Source organism: Pygocentrus nattereri, chromosome 2 (genome assembly GCF_015220715.1).
Source record: "Pygocentrus nattereri isolate fPygNat1 chromosome 2, fPygNat1.pri, whole genome shotgun sequence".
In the NCBI taxonomy this organism is placed as follows: domain Eukaryota; kingdom Metazoa; phylum Chordata; class Actinopteri; order Characiformes; family Serrasalmidae; genus Pygocentrus; species Pygocentrus nattereri.
Window position 1 is genome coordinate 18,042,346 of NC_051212.1, and position 20,711 is coordinate 18,063,056.

At 39.5% G+C, this 20,711-nt stretch overlaps 1 protein-coding gene across 2 annotated transcripts in view; it reads right to left on the bottom strand.

The window, feature by feature from the left end:
- The window catches only part of intu (inturned planar cell polarity protein), a 40,326-nt gene extending 22,864 nt beyond the window's left edge, over positions 1 to 17,462 (bottom strand). The window contains exons 1-4 of one of the 2 annotated variants that reach the window (XM_017682461.2): positions 17,023 to 17,462; positions 13,941 to 14,509; positions 12,144 to 12,229; positions 3,266 to 3,472 (exon numbers count right to left, since the gene is read on the bottom strand). In XM_017682461.2, the coding sequence (XP_017537950.1) occupies positions 3,266 to 3,472; positions 12,144 to 12,229; positions 13,941 to 14,509; positions 17,023 to 17,114 (954 nt within the window). In that variant the 5' untranslated portion in view covers positions 17,115 to 17,462. Of the gene's footprint in view, positions 1 to 3,265; positions 3,473 to 12,143; positions 12,230 to 13,940; positions 14,510 to 16,054; positions 16,295 to 17,022 lie in introns of those variants that run through there. The other variant, XM_017682459.2, reaches the window with a different exon arrangement.
- Between the last annotated feature and the right edge of the window lie 3,249 nt (positions 17,463 to 20,711).

Below are 20,711 nucleotides of genomic sequence, written 5' to 3' on the forward strand. Positions count from 1 at the left end.
AATTTAGGGATTTCATCATCTACAGTCCATAATATCATCAAAAGATTCAGAGAATCTGGAGAAATCTCTGCAAGTAAGCGGCAAGGCAGAAAACCAACACTGAATGCCCGTGACCTTCGATTCCTCAGGCGGCGCTGCATTAAAAACCAACATCATTCTGTAACGGATATTCCCACATGGGCTCAGGAACACTTCAGAAAACCACTGTCAGTGAACACAGTTCGTCGTTCCATCTACAAGTGCAAGTTAAAACTCTGCCATGCAAAGCAAAAGCCATATATCAACAACACCCAGAAACACTGCCGGCTTCTCTGGGCCCGAGCTCATATGAGATGGACTGACGCAAAGTGGAAAAGTGTCCTGTGGTCTGACATCTGTGAAGGCACCATTAATGCTGAAAGGTATATACAGGTTTTGCAGCAACATATGCTGCCATACAAGCAACGTCTTTTTCAGGGACGTCCTGCTTATTTCAGCAAGACAGTGCCAAGCCACATTCTGCACGTGTTACAACAGCGTGGCTTCGTAGTAAAAGAGTGCGGGTACTAGGCTGGCCTGCCTGCAATCCAGACCTGTCTCCCATTGAAAATGTGTGGCACATTATGAAGCGCAAAATACGCCAACGGAGACCCCGGACTGTTGAGCTACTGAAGTTGTACATCAAGCAAGAATGGGAAAGAACTCCACCTACAAAGCTTCAACAATTAGTGTCCTCAGTTCCCAAATGCTTACTGAGTGTTGTTAAAAGGAAAGGTGATGTAACACAGTGGTAAACACGCCCCTGTCCCAACTTCTTTGGAGCATGTTGCAGGCATCAAATTCAAAATGAGTGAATATTTTCAAAAAAACAATAAAGTTTATCCTTTTGAACATTAAATATCTTTTCTTTGTAGTGTATTCAATTCAATATAGGTTGAAAAGGATTTGCAAATCATCATATTCTTGCTTCACACAACGTCCCAACTTAATTGGAATTGGGGTTGTAGTATCTGAGGCTTCTGTGTAATTTTCTGTTGAACACGTGTTTCCTGCTTTTGTTCTACGTACTTCATTGCCATTTTGAATGGAAAAAAAGTTACATTTTTCTAAGCCCTGGAGTTTTCTAAACCTAATCGTAAACCTAACCTTGACAACCAGAAATTAAACAAGTTAAAATGGTTCATTATTAATAAATCGATAATGAAATAAATACAACATCAAGCTTTTGTAAAAACAATTTGATTAAACCTTTTTTCCTCTAGTTTTGTTATGAAAATGTACATATTTATCCAGAAAATACACACACACACACACACACACAATCACCACATTTCTCCTGCAGCGTAAACCACATCCTCCAAATCCTAGCTCAGCATTTTAAAGCCGTCTGCTGCTGAGCGTCATGTGACACAGGCAGAGCGTTTGGGCAGGGAGAGAATTAGGCACTACTGCAGACTGCGGCTCAGAGCAGCTCACACAATCAAGATTTAAAGTCGCATTACTGAACTGGAAGTAAATCACTCAGGACAGAGGTCTTGAGTCCAGCCAGAGAACGAGGTCTTCAGCACAGAGACTGCACTCACTGTCTCCTCTCTCCACTGTGTGCTGTAAATCAGCTCAGCTCAAGCTAATCAATGCCTAAACTACTGCTTTTACAACAGTGCGTAAAAGGGCAAACTCTCTCTGTCTTCTTTTAGGATTTTATGCTGCACAGATTCTGGACACGTGCACTCATTCAATGCAGGTGACTGACCTTTGTTGGGGCTGGATTTAGAACTTCTAAAACTGGCTTAATACAAGTCTTTTATACAGTAATTCCTACTTTGTAATAATACATGAGCATCTCGTGGCCTTAACAAGACAGCATGGTGCTTCCAGGAGCAGATGTTAGTAATGGACAGGCATACTGTGCTGTTATAAATTATTCAAAAGGGTAAAATCATCTCCCACTGATTTTAAGCGAGATCACAGTTATGTGAAGCTGGTTTCTCCATTTGCAATTGCGGTGTCTCATTTTGGCAGCACTGACCTGATAGTTTTAATGAGAAAAATGCATCTGTCAACAAAGTTTAAACATCTAAATCAGGCTGTGAGACAGATTTATTGGACCATTTTACTCACAGTCAACTGTTGTGTAAACATTTTTCATGGTCTGAACTGACAGATATTTGACTAGTGGCAGTAAACTAACAAGAACGGACTTATACAAATAGTAGAAATGAAAAGAGACATAGACCAAGCTTCCTTCAAGATTTAAAGAAATTACAGTCAGCACATTTTAGAGAAAATAAATAAAACAAGAACAAATCAAATTAACTTGTCACCACTGTGATATGATACCTTATAACTTTTTATTTCCATTTTTTTACACTATTCGAAAACGGCAGCTAGCTTTAACATTGCCCAAACATTAGAATTCTGCACTGCCAAAACATCTGTGTAAAACTAGCTTAAATAAATCACTGGCAGCATTTTATCCACCAGTTTACTGTGTAATTATAGTATATACCATATTATATAATTACAATATTTTACTGTATTTCTAAACACAGCTGATTACTGTATTTGTACAGTTTTTTCCTGCACTCCTGTATTTCTAATGTACAGCTCATTGTACAGCTCATATGTGCTCTTATGTGAACAAACAGCTCTCTGAGGACCATATTATGTACTACAACATGTAAACATGTCTGTCTGGTGAGTTTTTAATAGCAAATGCTTGAGTGTTCATGCATGGTTAAAAGAACGATTATGATACAACAGCGAACTGTTATTCAATCACACCATGACCTGAACATCACATTTCAACAGTTACTGCACTGACACCATCATTAAGGCTACAAAGACTGCAGTAACCAAATATATATTAATTATAACGTTACAGAATGAACTAGTTACTGAAGCACAAACACCATCATAGTTAGAATAATAAAATATTTAAACACATTCAAATGTATGTTGGTGGTAGGAATAACATGTTTAAAAACTTCTGTGAAATGAACGGCAGAAGAAAAGGTTCAAGTAAATTATGACTTGTTCACTGTGATAATTCTGCAGACAATAATTCTTTGTCTGAATTTATAATATTGTACATAACATTTCATAATGTACCAACCGAATAGAAACGATCCAGATTTACCTGCAATAAGACAGCACTGCACATTAATGTACCTTAATGTAGAATGTTTTGAGCTTATCTTGTTAAAGTACTGTTTTGAAGATTTCTTTGTGACAGCAACAGCATATAGACGACTAACAAAACTCTTCTTCAGATATAGTGACTGACCTCCTCCTGAGATGACTCTGAGTCCAGTTTGAGTGACAGGTACATGACGATATGAGGTATGTGTGCTACTGACATCTGCAGCTCCATGGTATCCTCTCCCCAGAGAAGACGCACCAGCTGGCTGACCTGAGGAAGAGCTCTCGGCCTAAACATTGCTGAGTCCACTTCGCCACCGCCCGCACCGGCCGTCTCCAGAGTCAACCGCACCTGAACAGAAAACAGAATAAAGATAGTCAAACACTCATAGTAAAAAAAAAAGCAGGTTTGAAACATAATAATAATAATAATAATAATAATAATAATAAAATTAAATAATGCACCAGTTGCTGTCATTTTGAGAGACAAAAGTATGAACGTACAATGTAATAAATGCATAATTAACAACACATTACAGAATAAAAAATAAAAGAAGAGTAGTAAAACAGAAAGTACATTATAATCGTTATAACGTAAGAAAAAAGAACAGAAAACATATGTTTAACAGAAAATTACAGAGAAACCTGAAAAACTAAACATGTTTTTTTTTCTTCAGTATTTTGTTTGTCCTCTCTTTGCATTTTTCAGGGATAATGATCCAAGCAATCCCAAACAGATTCAGTGATGTTGGGGTCCCACAATCAGGTGCATGTGGCATCAAGTATTTAAGGTGTTAACATTTAGATTTTGTAGTTAGTTAAATACACATTTTATTTTTGAACATATTTTAATCTTATCATTTAATATGTAAATGTAAATCTATTGACTAAATGTATATTCTCATTAATTAAATCACTGCATTGCAAGAATGTTTTAGTAAATTTACATTACATATGTTACAGTGGCATGGAAAATTTTGGGCATCCCTTGTCAAATGACATGTTTTGTACACATCCTCTACAGAGACCACATGTTTGCATATTTTAATAAACAATTACCATTTACTGGTTGAATCTAACTGTGTAAAGGACATGGCACACATTATTTTATGTTTTGCTTTTTTCCAATACGTTAAACTCAGAAAACAATTAAAGACAATGCCATCTTTAAGTGTGTTTCCTGAGGATGTGTTAAATTATTTTAATGTACAAAAAAAAAAAAAAAAAAGCATGTAGTGCAACTAGGAGTGTTCAAAATTTTATGCAACTATACATGTCATATACGTGCAAACATATTTGGTAAATAAAGCTGATTTTCCTTGTCTTTACATACCATTTCTTAGGAAGCCTGTCAACTGTTAGACGGTAAGAGCCACAGTGCACTACGTAACAGTTCTAAAGCTATAATGTTTTTGAATATCGATCATGTTTCCTGAACAGGTGTGTAGGTTCCTTGTGTTCCTGTAGATCACAGTAAATTACAAAGTAGTCTGTGGAAGGACATGGAGAAAACTTTTTTTTTGCTTATGTGAAATTCAATTAATCAGAAGAGCATTATCTTGCAATAAAATATTGAATAAACTCTACTCAACATAAATGCATACAATCTCATGAGTCATAAACATTACAACCTGCTGTAACTCATGTACTTCAACTCAGGTAAGGCTTATCAATTAGCTGATTAATTAGATCACCTTAAATCGGGCAAATTACCAAAATGTGTGGAACAGGGGTACTCCAGGACCAGGATTAGGAACCACTGCTGAATATTAAGACCAAAAATATTTCTCTACCTGGCAAGGTACAGGACCTCCAGGACAAGAACTTGGCCTAAATCTAAAGAAGAGACTGAATTTGCTGAAGCGTTTCATACTTCATATCATGTGTTTTCTGTTATGAGCAGATAAGACACAGCATGTTGCTGATTCAGTGGGGAATTTGGCTAGGAAATAAAGGGAAAATGAGCCAGATGTTGATTATAGACTGAGGAAATACTATCACATAGTACTGGGCCATTCAGCCAAAATCTCTAGCACATTATAAATACCATTTGTGACAGTTTTAGTATATATATCTCACAACATAATGTGTTTTCTTCTTCCAAACAAACCCACACTTAAGTAAACCTATTTTTGTAGTTTAAACATGGCTTAATATACTGGAATGTTACACACTTTTAATACAAACCACATTTGACTACTGCCTTAAATCTGAACAATATATAATGGAATGTTTGGCACATACACACGTTACCATGCAGGAGCTTCCCTGGAACCAAGCCAAAATGGTGCTAAATGCTGTTTCAGGTTTGAATTTCTCATGTCATCTGCCTCGTATGTGCATCAGCTATCCTCCTGCACAGTTTAGCTCCAACTGTAATCTATAACACCTGTCACTAATCCTCCTCAATGAACACACTGATTATCTAAATCAGGTGCATTACATTAAAACCTGAAACTGAACTCAGCAGGTAGCATGGTCTGCTACCACAGAAGAACGTGCAGAAACTCAATCAAAAATATTTAAGCATATGTCACATAATCAGGGTATATATTTACTACAGTCGTATACCGTTAGTGTCCCCCTACCCCAGTACTTAAATATGACTGCACAGTTCATTTTTGTGTTTCCTCTGATCTGACATACTGTAGTTTACTCAATATAGACTCAGTCAATAGCTGAAGAGTTGCCTCAAGATGTATTTGAGCACCAAAAACAGCCAGGGCTTTGGTTCTCCAAAGGAGCCTGCTCTGCACCAATCTCTTCAGGAGCCGCCTGCAGCATTCAAGAGCATCCATGTGGCCAGTACAGAACTTTCTTGCCCATCTGTTTTCAGTAATAGAGTGGGCAGACAATTATAAACAATATCCTGCTTCTTATTTTTCTGGGCATTCTGTTGCAGAATTAGGGCTTCTATTTCTATGACTCTCTAACTCCATAAGGAAAACAAGAAAGCAAGCTAGATGAGTGGAGAGGTAGTGGTATATCTACAACTGAAACGCTGCCTCATCATATACATGTTTGGGGGTGCGGGAGCCTATCCCAGCAGTCTTCGAGCGGAAGGCAGGATACCCCCCGCGACCCTGACGGAGAAGCGGCTTAGAAAATGGATGGATGGATGTTTGAAGACTGATTATTTCTCCTGGGTGGTTAATCGCTGTTTTGAAATATCCTTTATGGTCAGAACACGATAAACACCAAACAGTGGAACATTTCACCAATCTGTCATGGGAGAGTGGGAGAAAGTGTCTGATAGGCTGTTTTTGCCAGCTGGAAAAGCACGGCCGCGGTTTTTAAAATAGTCACAATTTAACAAAGAAAACAAATTATTTTTAGCTATCTGGCCACGATTGCTCAGCTATCCCGTTGGCTAATGCGGCAGATATTGTTTTACAATCATTTTGAGAAGGTTTGGCCTAAAGCAATTTTATAATAGAAGGGTACATACAGGCCAATGTAAAGCAAATAGTCCCCAAAGAAAACCTGTTTTCAGATTTATTACTGTTTTACCATTATCAACATAACAAGCTCGGAAGATATGTGTAGGTTTGTTGTGGGTTTTGAATGGTAAATAAAATGACTACATTTGTGCTGTAGACATTGGGACCCCTGGTTCTCATCACTACCATTGTAAGAAATCAGAGTTGGTAAGTTTATCTAGAACAGAGCATCTCGCATTGAACCATTCTGAATGATTTTGTTTACACCTCAAACACTAAATTATGCAGAAATCTTGAAAAATTTGTTAAATTCCTCTTTAATTTTTACAAGATAAAACGTACTTTCATGTTTTCCAATGACATCTTTTTGCATCATTTAAATGAATGTTCTAGTTTTGACTGTGTAATTCAGTATGAGCTGTAACAATACTTCAGGGGTAGTTTATGGAGCACTGAGTTCATGAAAATTTTCTGGAGTAAAATGTGATTGGCTGATGGACTTGACAAGCTCCTACCACTGCTTACTGTCTCCCTCACTGAGACAGTAAAACTCCATATTCAAAAATTTGAAAGCGCATCAAAAGCTTGGCTAAATCCTGGTTCATTATGTGCTGAACTGAGACACCACAGCAAAGCACAGCAAAGCATCTGAGCTCCAGCTTAATGTTCTACTCTCCACAATCATCCACAGTGCTTTACCAACCAGATTTCAACAGATAGGAATGTGTCATTTCTATCCACCGTGAACCACCACTCAAACCGCAGGATAACATGTTTCACAATGAAAGCGTGGTACAGTGTTTATTTTTTTTGCCCAGTGGTCAAAAATATAATGCAGTTATGGTTTTTCTGTTTTTGTGGGTTTGTGACTGGTGATGTAACTGTGCACAGAAATGCTGCCAATGCAAATGCTTTTATTCCATACTAGTTATAACACTCCTTCATAATAACATCGCTCAAACATAAAAAGGCTCAAATCTGGTCTAAATGCCAAAGAACAGCACAGTTTAGAGAATTCTCAGAGACCCGTCTCAACAGTCAGACTGCACCAAATTCATCTAACAAAAGAAAGGCAATCTTCCACAGCCATGTAATCCTGCGTGTGGATGAAGAAATTAAGGCTGAGTATTTAGTCTCTTTTTGTGCTCTTACTCCTGCAGTGTAATTTGCTCTCTGCCCTCATCCTCTAATCAGTCCCTTTCTCCCCCTCTATCCCTCCATCTCTCCCTCTGTCTCTCTCTCCACTCCACAGAGTAATGATACTTTTCCTGTGGCCTCCAAATACAAGTGGTGCCATAACCACCATCGCTGCCGTGGCGACGCAACTCTGTAATTTCGACATTCTGTCCTTTTTAGGCTGCCGAAACGAATGCAGCTGGCTTGGGGAGGGATCAAAAGAAAAGTCTTCTGGGAAATCAGCAGCATCTCGTTACACATATAGAAAAACATGAAAATGATTGGTAGCTACTATCTAAGATTTCATGGACAGTTGAAAGCAAATCAGCACACTGCTCTGAGAGAGCCTACATTTATCACATGTTCAGCTACAGTACAAAAATGCTGAGAAATCATTTTAGAAAAAAATAAGATTTGGAAAGTTGGAAAGAAAAATTTACAATTTTAGTTAAAAACCTAAATAATTGCTAATTAATGGGGATATTTGTAAGATACTAAACTTGAGCGTTATTTTAAACATCCAAACATAGAATACAAGTACTGGGGATAGATATATACAGACTATAAGTACTGGGAATACATGTTCAGAATAGGGAAATGAAGTATCTGACTCGTGCAAGTTCTGAAAAGGCAGAATTTAGAATAAAGTTACTTTTTACATTTTTAGAATATTTTTAGAGCATATACACAGTAAGCAAAAGCGCATGCAATCTTTAAAAGAAATGCCATCAATTTTTGTTAATTAAATCAGTGCATGGTATGCAGTCAGCTTGCTTGTTCCTGCTAAGACCTGAGTGGACTGATCAATCAATTAATCTCAGCAAGACTGGGCAATATGCCAATATTTATCTTTACTGTGATAAATTATGTCACAATTTATCACAACACGCTTTCCTGAGCATACAAGTGCTGTGGTTATCATCAGTAAAAAAACAAAAACACTCACCACCTGCATGTTTGTTACAAAGAGAGCCTAATTAGTCCTGTTTAACTGGACTTAGTGCGGTGCAGTACGTGAAATGCTGAATACAAATGATAGTATACTTTAAATGTGGCACTTCTCTCCAGAGAAACTTGAAATTGTCATAATTATGGCTTATGGAGGACAACTAAACTGCAGGTCCATTATGATATTCTCAAAGAGCAGATCTCCACCTACAACAATGCTATGAAAATATCCAGACAGTCATATTTCTCCTGTGGAATTAATAAACACAAAGATAATGCCAAAGTCCCTTTTTTCCACTAAAGATCAACTCATTAACCCTAACTTGTCTGCTAGTGCGGTGGATGGTGATTTATCTTCTAAAATGCAATTCATTTCAAAATAAAATTTTGATAAGACAGAGCGTATCACAGCCAGCTGAAACAAGCTGATAAACCATCTTCACCAGTGATGACATCTTTCTCTGCTATCAATTATCAGGAGCTTACACACATTATGAGCAAATTAGGTTGTCCACATGTGACCCTGACCCTGTACCTATTTCTCTCTTTAAGATGACTTTGGATTTTTTCAAAATGATGTCTTAACTACTGTAAACAGTTCTCTGTCAACATGTGCTTTTCCAGATGCTTTTAAAACTGCCCCGTGAAGCCTCTGCTTAAAAAAAAAGAAAGAAAAAAAAAGGTAGTATGCATTCTTCCATACTAAATAATTTCATACCAATTTCTCATCTTCTTTTTTATGTAAAGTCTTGGGAAAGTTACTTTTAAACTATGAAATGCCCATCTAATAAGCAAGTTACATGAGAAGTTTCAATCAGGTTTTTGTCCTAACCACAGTACCGAGACAGCATTGGTGATGATGAATATGTTGTGAATTGGATTCTGAGCTTTGTTTTAAAACACAGTCACTAAAATAGCTTATCAACTGAGAAATATTGCTTTTCTATTTTAGAGTGCCAGAGAGAAACTGGTTAATTCATTTATTAAGAGCAGAGTTGATTACTGTAATTCTCTTCTTCCTGGGCCTCCTGAGAAAGCAAGACAACTTGTACAAAATGCAGCAACACATATCCTAACAAAAAACAAAAACAGAGATCATATCACTCCCATTTTGAAAGAACTGGATAGATTTTATAGTTCTGCTACAAGTTTCTAAGGCTCTAAATGACCATAAAACTTAAAAACTAAAACTTCATCCCACTCTTGCATGCGCAGTCCCGTTAAGGAGAACTGATATGTAATATCTGACATAGTCTATTCACAAATACATCAACCTCTGCTGAAATTTATTCCCAGTAAACACAAAGCAGGAATTAAAGTTTTAACTTTTAACTGAACAGTTATTTTTGGTGTTTTGCTGGCCAGCGATGGCCGTGCACTGAAGGCTGTTGTGTCTGTAAGCTACGAGAATTTGCATGTTGGTTATGTGATCGGGTGCTTTGCAACTTTTTTGTAATGGCTTTACTTATTTTAACTGTTTTGATGTTATCATTTTGTATTGTTTGAGAATTTAGTATATAATTTAGTGATGATTCTACTTTATTTAGACCAGATTGCCCACCTGCTCCTGCAGACAGTACTGAAAAATAATCCCACACTGCAAGATACTGTGGCGGGTCCTGTGGTTCCAGCAAAAATCCAAACCTCTAAAGCCTCTAATCTGCGGATACTGACCTTCTACAAATACCTTCTGTGAAATACAGAAAGCGTGTAGAGACCCTTTTATTAATTATCATTTCACATGTTTAAGAAACATCTATAAACATATCTGTTTAACTTGGCATTCAATACAAATTCTATGTCTCTTCTGTATTTCTTTTTAACTTGATCCGCTATCGCCTTGTCTATCACTACTTTGGCTTCTACTATTTTTCTGTACTTTTTGTAACAAGTGGGAGGACATGAGGTTTCAAGTGAATGTTCAAGTGATATCAAACCTCTAACGGAGAAGTTCTTGGGCACTGTATCCGCCCTTGATGCTTGGCATCCACAGTGATTACAAATCTCTTGTCTAATGTCTCATAGACACTCTAAAATAGATCCACATGGAGGTTTTTCTGCTGGCAATCAAACAGTTCGAAAGCATCTGTGCTGAGCAGCAAAAAACATTTTCAATCACTTTTAATTTCTCATTTTAGATTTTGCCTCTTTTTTGTAGGCCTACTCAATCTTTGTTTTTCTAAAAAAAAATGTTTCTTTCAGCCAAAAAATGCCATTTTTGATCATTTTCAGTCAAAACTATTCAGTCAGTGGAAAGTTATTTGTGGGGCACACATATACACATGAGCCCACAAGAGCAAGAATAAGCTACTTAGAAAATGTGTTAAGGTTCCTTAGGGACTTGCATGAAAAATATATGACAAATATCTGCAAACAACAATAACTTTCAAAGGGCACTCTCTAATGACTTATAAAACTGAAGTGCACCCCCACTTTCTTCGTTCTAACTCCACATTCAGCAAAATATAAATAGGGGAGACAAATACTAAACTCAGCATGTTGGAACAAGAAGTCTGTGTTTAAGGGATTAATTTGTCTTGAACGTTTCTTAAATAAGATGCATTTAATGAGACATAATCTTTTTAGATGAACACTTTCTGTTAAAGCATCTAACTCCTCCCTACCCACAACTACATGGTTGCTCTTCTCTTTTCAGATTTAGATTTTTTTTTTTTAGGTTGTAAACTGCTCCAATGAAAAATTTCCACATTAATAAGCTATTCAGAATACCTCCCCACAGAAGAGCCACACTGCCAAGCAAAATAAACTCTGGGAGTTCTTGGTTATGAGCTTGTCAGAAATAACAAATAAGAAAGGAACTATAACATTAACCATTTCATTTAATGAAAATTATTAATGAATGTCATTTTTAAAGCATTACTGTAGTCTGGACTGTCTTACTGTGGTAAAAGTCTCCTGCAAGTCTATTTCTAAGAAACTGGTCTAGGGACCAATTTTTTAGAAATAGGAAGTGAGTATTGTAGTGATAGCCTTTTAGAACATTTTCCATTTCCAAATTGCCATTTTTAGTCAACAAGCAACCTCCCATGGATGTCTAAAATAGTTCCCGAGGGTCACATTAGTGTTAAGCCCTCCAGCCTGCCAGTCATTACAACTATAGACTGGTGAGGCAGTATTAGTGGTTCTTACAAGTACTAAAAACAACACATGTAAAACAGATAAGACATGTGGGGTGAAGACCAGAAGCTGTTTTTAATCGGCTTCTACTGCACGGCTTACATTCAGGTGCTGCTGGAGTCTGGAGTGCTTTCTCTCTGAAAGAACTTTCTCCCAGAGACTTTGCAAAAATGCTCAGACAAGTTTACGACTCCCTGAAAGCATTAAACTGTAGGTAGTAAAATACCTAAATAAGAAGACAATCTACAAAAATAAAAATACACTGAGAATTTTTTTAAAAGAGCATTGAATGCTGGGTGGTCCACTGTAACACAAACACACCTGTGTTGGTCCAGGAATACATGAGAGAACTCGCTCAATATTCTCAGATGTAACATCCACGTCGTCAACAGCAACAAGGGCATCACCTGAAAAAAGAAAGATGTGGTTAATAGCCATGAAAAACGAACAGCAAACACCGACTATTAACCTCAAGTTCACTACAAATGGGGAATGTATTTGTTCAATTCTTTAATTAAGAAAATAGAATCACATGGAAAAGCACCTCAGCACCACGATTATAAGTCTCGGCTTTAAGATACACTATCTGTCTAGAATGTTCTCTTGCTTCTGCACTACAAAGGACTCCTCCACCTGCCTTTGGTAGATCTGGGCACTCCTATCTCTGTTATACGGCATTATTTTAGATATTTAAATAGTCTAATTGCTTTAGTATGGGCAGGCGTTTTAGAAGCCCTCGTAAAAAGCTAGCTTGTGGTGATCTACTCAGCAGTGTAATTCCTTTGGAATTCCTTTGGTGTGTCTGGAATTGGACTACCGCGGATTTACAGTACTTGCATGCTCTCTCATGTAAATAAACACAAAAACAGTCACACAGTCACAGGGAATATGGTAAAACAAGCTGTTTTGACATCTCTCACACTGTGCCTTTTGGACACTTCCAAAAGCCAATAGGTTTATTCCAAATAAACACAACATACAACCACTGATTCAAGCCATTCACTGATTTTCTTATGACTCCAAAGCTGAATGACGAATGAAAACCAGCCCTGGTGATATGACAGGAATGACCCATTTCTTTCACCGAAAGGCAATGTACAATACATAATGTCATTTATCACTAATGAGTATAATAACAATCAGTTATTCTCCCACCGAGCTCTGCAGCTCACCAGCAGTATGCTATCTTGCCAAGCAATGCAATGGTCAAAGATTATCCCACAAACAGGATGGTTTTAAATATGTGGCGCATTTATAAATAATGAACATACAGGATATTCCATGGATGTACATTCAGTATTTTATATAATGGCCACAAGACTAAGGCCTCAGTCAGTACTGACTAATGTTCCATTACAAAGTGATCCAAACAGAACCAGTTTGACTGGATTTAGTGTAGCTTGTAAAATGCTGAATACAAATCTTTCTTAATAGTTGTACTATATAAAAGGGGATGTTGTAATTTTACATTATTATACCTCATTAAATTACGTTATTAAGCTCATTAAAATTATTTGTTATGTCACAGATTTTGATGTGTTGTAGGTCTATTTAATTGTTTTTCATGTCAGTTTTTCTCTTTCATCCGAAACCCAAAACTGTCAAACTGTCCTGTTTCACAGCTGTAGTGTCATTAGTAACACGTGCAACAACATGATTGTTCCGTTTTTTTCTGAATATTGTGAGAATTGTGAATTATGAATCCAGTATCATGAATCAAATTGAATAGTGGTCCAGTGTATCATTACACATTAATATTGTAGGGCCGGGCAATATGACAATATTTATAATTATTCATCATGATAAATTATTGTATGATGAACATCATGAGTACTTAAACACAGACCAACTGCATATTTCATTAAAAAGTGAGCATAAATACACTTGTTTCACTGGATTTATTTCAGCATAGTATGTGACATACTGCACACAAAGCATAGGATTCATGTTTTTGAGAGTCATTTTTAAATTTGTCAGCTTATTAAATCAGAAAAAAATATATACTATTACATATTGTAACAAACCACACTAACAAAGCAATTGCAAGGCTCAGTTCAGCTGAATCTCTCCTGCCAAATGGGAACACTCTCCAATACTTCTTAAGTAAGTCTTACTTACCTATTAAAATCTGTGCACACTTGCTAGCAGGGCTGTGGGGGACCAGACCATGTATAACAAGTCTCTCTCCCATTTGGCCTTTACTGTCCCCTCCCCGGTGAACCACTCCCAGTAAAGCCTCCAGCAGCCCCCCTTTCTCTGGGGGAGGAGGAGATGTGCTTCCCAGCTTTTTAGGGTTCAGGTAAACGCACACATCCTTTAGATGCAGCTGCTGGACCACCAGACCAGCCCGCTGCCCTGTCTGGTTTTTCAAGATGGAGGCCGGTTGCTGAGAAGTCCTACTATCTTTCCCATCAACCCCCCTCCTTTGAGATGGTCGCCGTTTGCGTCCCAGGATCTTGGCGAGCTTTTTGAGTTTCGGTTCTGATTTTGCATTGGAGTCTTTGCGTTTTTTGCCTTCATCAGTGATGATCTCTGCCTCTTTTTCACTGAAGCGCACATGATTGGTGGCAGCAGACTGACTGGCAGCGACCTGCGCCAGGACAGCTTCCTCTTCCCCTTCACTCAGCTCCAGATAGAACAGTTCACCATTCTTCTGGACATCATCCAGCCACTCAGGCTCGAGGTCACTATGACACAGAAAAGAAAAACTATTTCAGCAGTGCCTGAAAGTTTAACTCTATTTTTGAATATATATACACAACAGAGTAAAAAGTAAATACACAAGAGAGCATTACATGGTATTATTTTAAACTATCCATATATTATTTCTTAAGAGAGCATATACAAGCAGCCATTTGTCTTTGGAAAAACCTGGAAAAACTGACCTTAAGAACTACTACACAGAGCAAAAGTTTATGACTGTAAATGACCTTCACATTTTATGAAGCATCACTAAGACCATGTCATTTTCTCAAACAGAATCTGCCTGAGCAATCTTCTGCTCACTGCTGCAGGCAGCTTTTCTGCATTAGATCACACGCTATTGAGACCTGAGATTCATGTGTGTACCAGAAACATAGTCAGCATTTTTCACCTGTACTCGCTGATCCTATTTAAAACAAGATAACGACCTGAACCTGACCTAAAACCACACAAGCAGGCCTACGTCATGTTTCATATTACCCTGTTCATTATGCACCATCAGACTGACTTTTTTTCTAACCCCTACTTTTTTCTGTCTGCCTGACCAGGGTGAACAGTCTTACAACCGACATGACTGCTTGAGTAAAAATTCACATACCCCACATCCATTCAACACAATGCTCGATAAAAAAAATGCAATACTGAATACCCACCTAGGCATAAGTTTTCTTCCCTCTCTCTAAATTAAGCCACATCATTTCTGTGGTCAGCTCTTGGAAACCACATCCATAAATTCACTAAAGATGGGGAACAGCATATAATTATTTATGAAGGCTGGCTTTCCAAATTGGAAACAGAAAGTTCTCCCCAACTTTGAAAGAGAGCAGAAGAAAACGAGGGTCTTTTTTTCAGATGGAGTGACTGGACTAAGCCTCCCTGATTATTTTTAGTGTAGGCATCAGCAGCAGCCAGTGAATTTCTAAGAAACAAGCTGACATGGTTCAATGGCAAAAAGCATCTGTACTGGGGTGAAAATAGAATTGCCCTTAGTAAATTATTACTTTGGTAAAACCAGGTGTATTCTACCTATATACTGTGAGTTAATGAAAATCAAAATCTTTTTCAGTGACACATAATTCTATTATATCAATCTCATTGCTCCACTTCAAAACTAAAAGGGGGGGGGATTAGATTTTTTTAAATGAAGCATTCTTTTAAGTATATTCAAGTGCAACCCTTACAAAAAAGATGTGTAGTAATACCCTGAGAAACTCTAAGATTTCTATATCTCCCTGTAGTATTATGTCTAATAGTGCTTTATAATACTTGAGAAGTATCCAGTAGTAATATCAATTCCCTGTAAGTTTATTATGCCGATCATGTAGACATTCCTTTAGCACTACTGTATCTTTTTGTACTTTAACTCGTGCAGAAAACAGGATAATTCTGCTTCCCTTCATGTACAGAGGTTTTGTACTTGTACTCCACCCCTGATTCAAACTCGCAGAAGCGCCGTGTGACCACATCTCAGAAACACGCTGCTTGTCGTCCACACGACGCATTTCAACAGCGTTACTGCTCAGTCTTACTTTGAGTAGTCGGAGTAACTGTAGCTCGATGCAGTTGATTCTGTATCGCTTCCATCGTTCACTCCAAACTCCTCACTCTTCTCGCCTTCCTCTCTCACAGTGGAACGCTTCTCCAGCCGGCTTGAGGCCATGGCTACACGCTAGTTAAAGTGTAGCCAAAATAACCACCGCTTTTGGCTTATTTAAGAGGCTTTTTCTCCTTCTACGTAGCGATGAGAGGCGAGACACCCTCGCCATGTTGTCAACATACGGGCCCTCCGACAGTGTCGCGTGACGTCTTTTCAAAGCGTGATTGGTGGAAAGTTGCCGTTGCCGTGGCAACGTGGAAGCTGTCCGTTGTGCGGGATTAAGGTGCTAGAAACCGTTTACAAAACTACGACTTGTGCTTTCAACTACAATCACAACACTGCGAATTTCACAATGTTAAACGTCCCGCTGCCCTAAAATCATTTCAATTTACTACACAGTTACTTTAGTTAAGGACTAAGAATTTTGGCTAATGTGCAAACTGTGACGAGGGCCGCTCTGAAAACAATGTAAATGAACGTGACGGTTGCCAGGTGTTTTCTAACAAAACCGTGCTTCTGATAACGCAAAGCCTACACAAAAGCTGTGGATATATAACGCCAACGTACTTTCTCCTTGCAGAAGAAAAGCAGACCACTACGACGATTAGAAGAGATATTCAATTCTAATTGGTCTATTTCCTTTGGTCACTGTAAGAGACATGTGGGACAACTATAAATGACCATAGAAATCAGTCTCAGGTCATCTGTTACATCTCTAGGACCCTCTAAATTGTGGCATCAGGGGACTGGTCAGCACTTCGGTCCACTGCAGTGGGTCTGAAAGCAGTTCTACACTTAAAAGACCAACCCTCACTTTTTGCTACCTGAACCGCCCAGAACCGAGTTCATTAGTTCACCAGGACCCGAACAGGGGAAACTCGTCAGGTTATCAGCACTCACCTATATAGCAGGACACTCCGTATGGAGTCGAAGTCCTCCAGGTTCGCCGAGACGGATCGAATGGTTCTTCCATCCGAACAGGCACTGAACATTATGCTTCATGCTTTATGTGACCATCTGGTTCAGCGCGACTCTTGACTGTGGCACAGCTCAGAGTCTGGGGGAACTGTGGAGCTGTCAAAGAGACGGGGGGGCTGCGCTCTGGTCCTCCACGCAGAGGCTGCACGTGTAAAACTGAAGTTCAGATCCGCTGTCCTTGCAGGGTGGTCTGGCTGATTTTGAGCTGACTGCTCCGGGGAAAATGTCTCTAAAAGGAGAAGCTTCGCCTGCTGTCCCGTCCGCTTCCCACAAAACTGACCAGCCAAGCGAATTTCCTTCTCCTTCACTTGCCTTTGAAGAGAAGTATGCGCTCTTGAGTACTTCTGCAGATCCGTTCAGCTGCGTTCAGTGCGGTCAAATGGTTTTCATACCAAGCGGAGAGTGAGTGCGCGCGCTCTACAGAGAGAGAGAGGGGGGGGGGGGGAGAGAGAGAGAGAGAGAGAGAGAGAGAGAGAGAGAGAGAGAGAAAGAGGAGAGAGAAGAGAGAGAAAAGAGAAAAAGGAGAGAGAGAGTGGAGAGAAAGAGGAGAGAGAGAAGAGAGAGAGAAAGAGGAGAGAGAGTGGAGAGAAAGAGGAGAGAGAGCAGAAAGAGGAAAGAGAGTGTGTGAGAGAGAGAGGAGTGAGAGAGAGAAGAGAAGAGTGAGAGAGAGAGCAGTGAGAGAGAGAGAAAGAGGAGAGAGACAGAGAAAGAGGAGAGAGAGAGGAGTGAGAGAGAGAAGAGAGGAGTGAAAGAGAGAAAGAAGAGAGAGAGGAGAGAGAGCAGAGAGAAAGAGAGAGGAGAGAGAGAGAGGAGAGAGATGTCTGTTTTAGCTTGCCTGTTTTTTAAACCATTACACATTTTAATTTTTACCTCAAATATGTTCTCTCACACTAAACCCAGATAAGCTGAACTTACTGTATGACAATTCGAGGAAGCCAGTTGTCTTGAAAAATGTGTGATGAAAATCTGAGTTAGTGTAACTTTAATCCTTAAGTTATTACACTTAAAAGGCAAGTCAATTTAGCTTTTTTATTATACCAACTGCTTTGCCCAGTAATTCTACTTAGTATCTTGACTTCAAGTAAATATTAATTTCTACTTAGTTTTCTTTTTTTTAAAAATTCAATTTAACTTAAATACTGATTAGAAATATTCATGGACAGTAGTAGTGGACAGTTTTCTTTATTCACTTTATTCTTTTCTTTATTTCATCATATAATCACTACACTGAAGCTTTAAAGCCTCTCCTGTCTGTATTAATCTCAGTGGCAAATTCCAAACCCAAAACAACAACTTATAACTTTTACCTGTAATGAGGACTATCAGCTTAGCAGACACTAAATGAAAAGATATCAAAGTATTTTGTCACCGTTATATAACCCAGAAACGGGGAAGCTTTGTTAAAATTGGTTAAAAGTTGTGGTTGTTGTGTTAGAGGAACTGACAGATCACACATTACAAACAGATATGGGTCATCGCATCTTAAAGTGCTGTCATCTACTTTATACTCAGTGGTCATTTTATCAGAAACAACTACTGTATAGTTGCGCTTCATAGGTTCACAGTTACTGACTGTAGTCTTTCAGTTACTGCACAATTCTAAGTACATCAGTAACACCACCACAGTAGTGGTATAGTAATGTGTGTGTTGCTGGTGCAAATGCTGGGTGTTTTACTGGCCACTTTATTAGAGACACACCTTAAATGATTGCAGATACACAGCATATGATTAAGAATAATTATGTTTAGATGAAATAAACATTAATGTGTCTTTCATTGTGGTTTGATCAGGAGCTCATTCTTCATGATCTCATGTCCAACACCATTATAAAGGATAGTACCGGTCCTAAAATCTGATTAGTTGAGTCTATGCCCACGTCATAGCAACTGAATTGTGTATTACTGCGCCATGACATGAAAAGAATCCTTGTCCTGTTGGAAAAATCGTTGACTCTCATGCTGCTCGCAGTAGATTTCAAATACATCTGAAGATGCTTCTCCTTCATTCACCTCGAGTGAATGTAGCCTTGGCCAGGAGGGGTTGATGTCATCAGGGGTACCCACCATTCATCGTGTTTCAAACCTCAACCACAACACCCTCCCGGTGGTGGGTCAGCAGTGGTGGCCAAGTCACTGCCCATCACCTCCTCCTGGCTTCCAGCTTAACTCCTCCTGCCATCCTTTCCCCCTACGGTCAGGCAGAAGGTCTTGGTATTTGGCGCTCCTCCTTTCAAAGGCCTGTTCACACCCATCTTCCCATTGTACTGTAAGTTCTATGAGGATGATCTTTTTTGCCTCTTGAGACCACAGTACCTCATCCAGCCTCAAGGTTGTCTGGATCTGGGGGAACTGCAGCCTTCCTCCCAGGTCGACCTTCATTTCCCTTGATTGGGCCATTTGTAGCAGACTGGTTTTTCTTGTTGCTGTGGTTAGTGGCTCTTCCCCCTACCTTACAAACTGGCACCACCTGTACCTTCCTTGGGTGAGTGCTGGTTTACACCCGGACAAGATGTGTGCCATGATGCCCCTTTCCCCACAAAGCTTGCACAATGGGTCCTCTCTTATGCCCCATTTAATACAAGTTTGCTGGGGTTGGAAGTGTGTCATACACCGATCTCAGCAGGAAAGAGCTGCGGAATGGCTCCAGTCTCCATAGGTCCTTCCAAGTGATCTTCCTCTTGGGGAGGTCCCATTTGGTCCAGGCTCCTTGGGAAGCTAGCTCCACTGCCCTTGATCTTCATCCTCCCTCCTTCATGTTCCGTACCTCCTCTTCCTGCCTTCCTCCACTGTTGGAAATGGGATGTTCCAAGACCCTGTCTTCCTATGCATGGTGCTCCAATGATGTCACGTATCTTCAGCATGCTCTCGGCTTGTGCAACAGATGAGTCAGCTGCCCACTTGTGCCCTGATCTTGTGATGATGCCTGCAATTCTGACTTTTTCATCCTGGGAGTCTCTCTGTGTCATTATGACTCTGCACTTAGCAACTTTGAATTCCTCAACCACGATAGAGGAAGTTGGAGCTGCCCTGATCTTATGTAGAGGCCTACTACAGTGAAGCTTGGAGGGATTCCCAACCACTTTCGGAGGTACTTATTGATCTTCCTCTCCAGTCCTTCTATGCATGTGTGCCCATGTAAACCGGCTGGGCACAGCCCGAAGAGGCAACGTGGAGAGACCATTTGGGCCCACCATCCGCCAGGTCCAGCATGGGGGAGTGGTGCAGTGCCGTATAGGCAGTGGGAGATTGCGGGGAGGCCCTTGGTGGCCTAAGCCCCTAGAAACTGCCTCTTGGTACATGAGTGATGGTAAGAGTGATCATGAGATCAGCCACAGGCTGGGACAGGCGGCAGCAGTAATGTGGTCACTGTACCGGACTGTAGTGGTGAAGAGGGAGCTGAGCCATAAGGCGAAGCTCATAGTTTACCGGTCGGTCTACATCCCGACCCTCACCTATGGTCATGAGCTGTGGGTAATGAGCAAAAGAATGAGATCGCGAATACAAGCGGCGGAAATGAGCTTTCTTCACAGGGTGGCGGGCTACACTCTATTCGATAGGGTGAGGAGCTCGGTCACCCGGGAGGAGCTCGGAGTAGAGCCGCTACTCCTCCG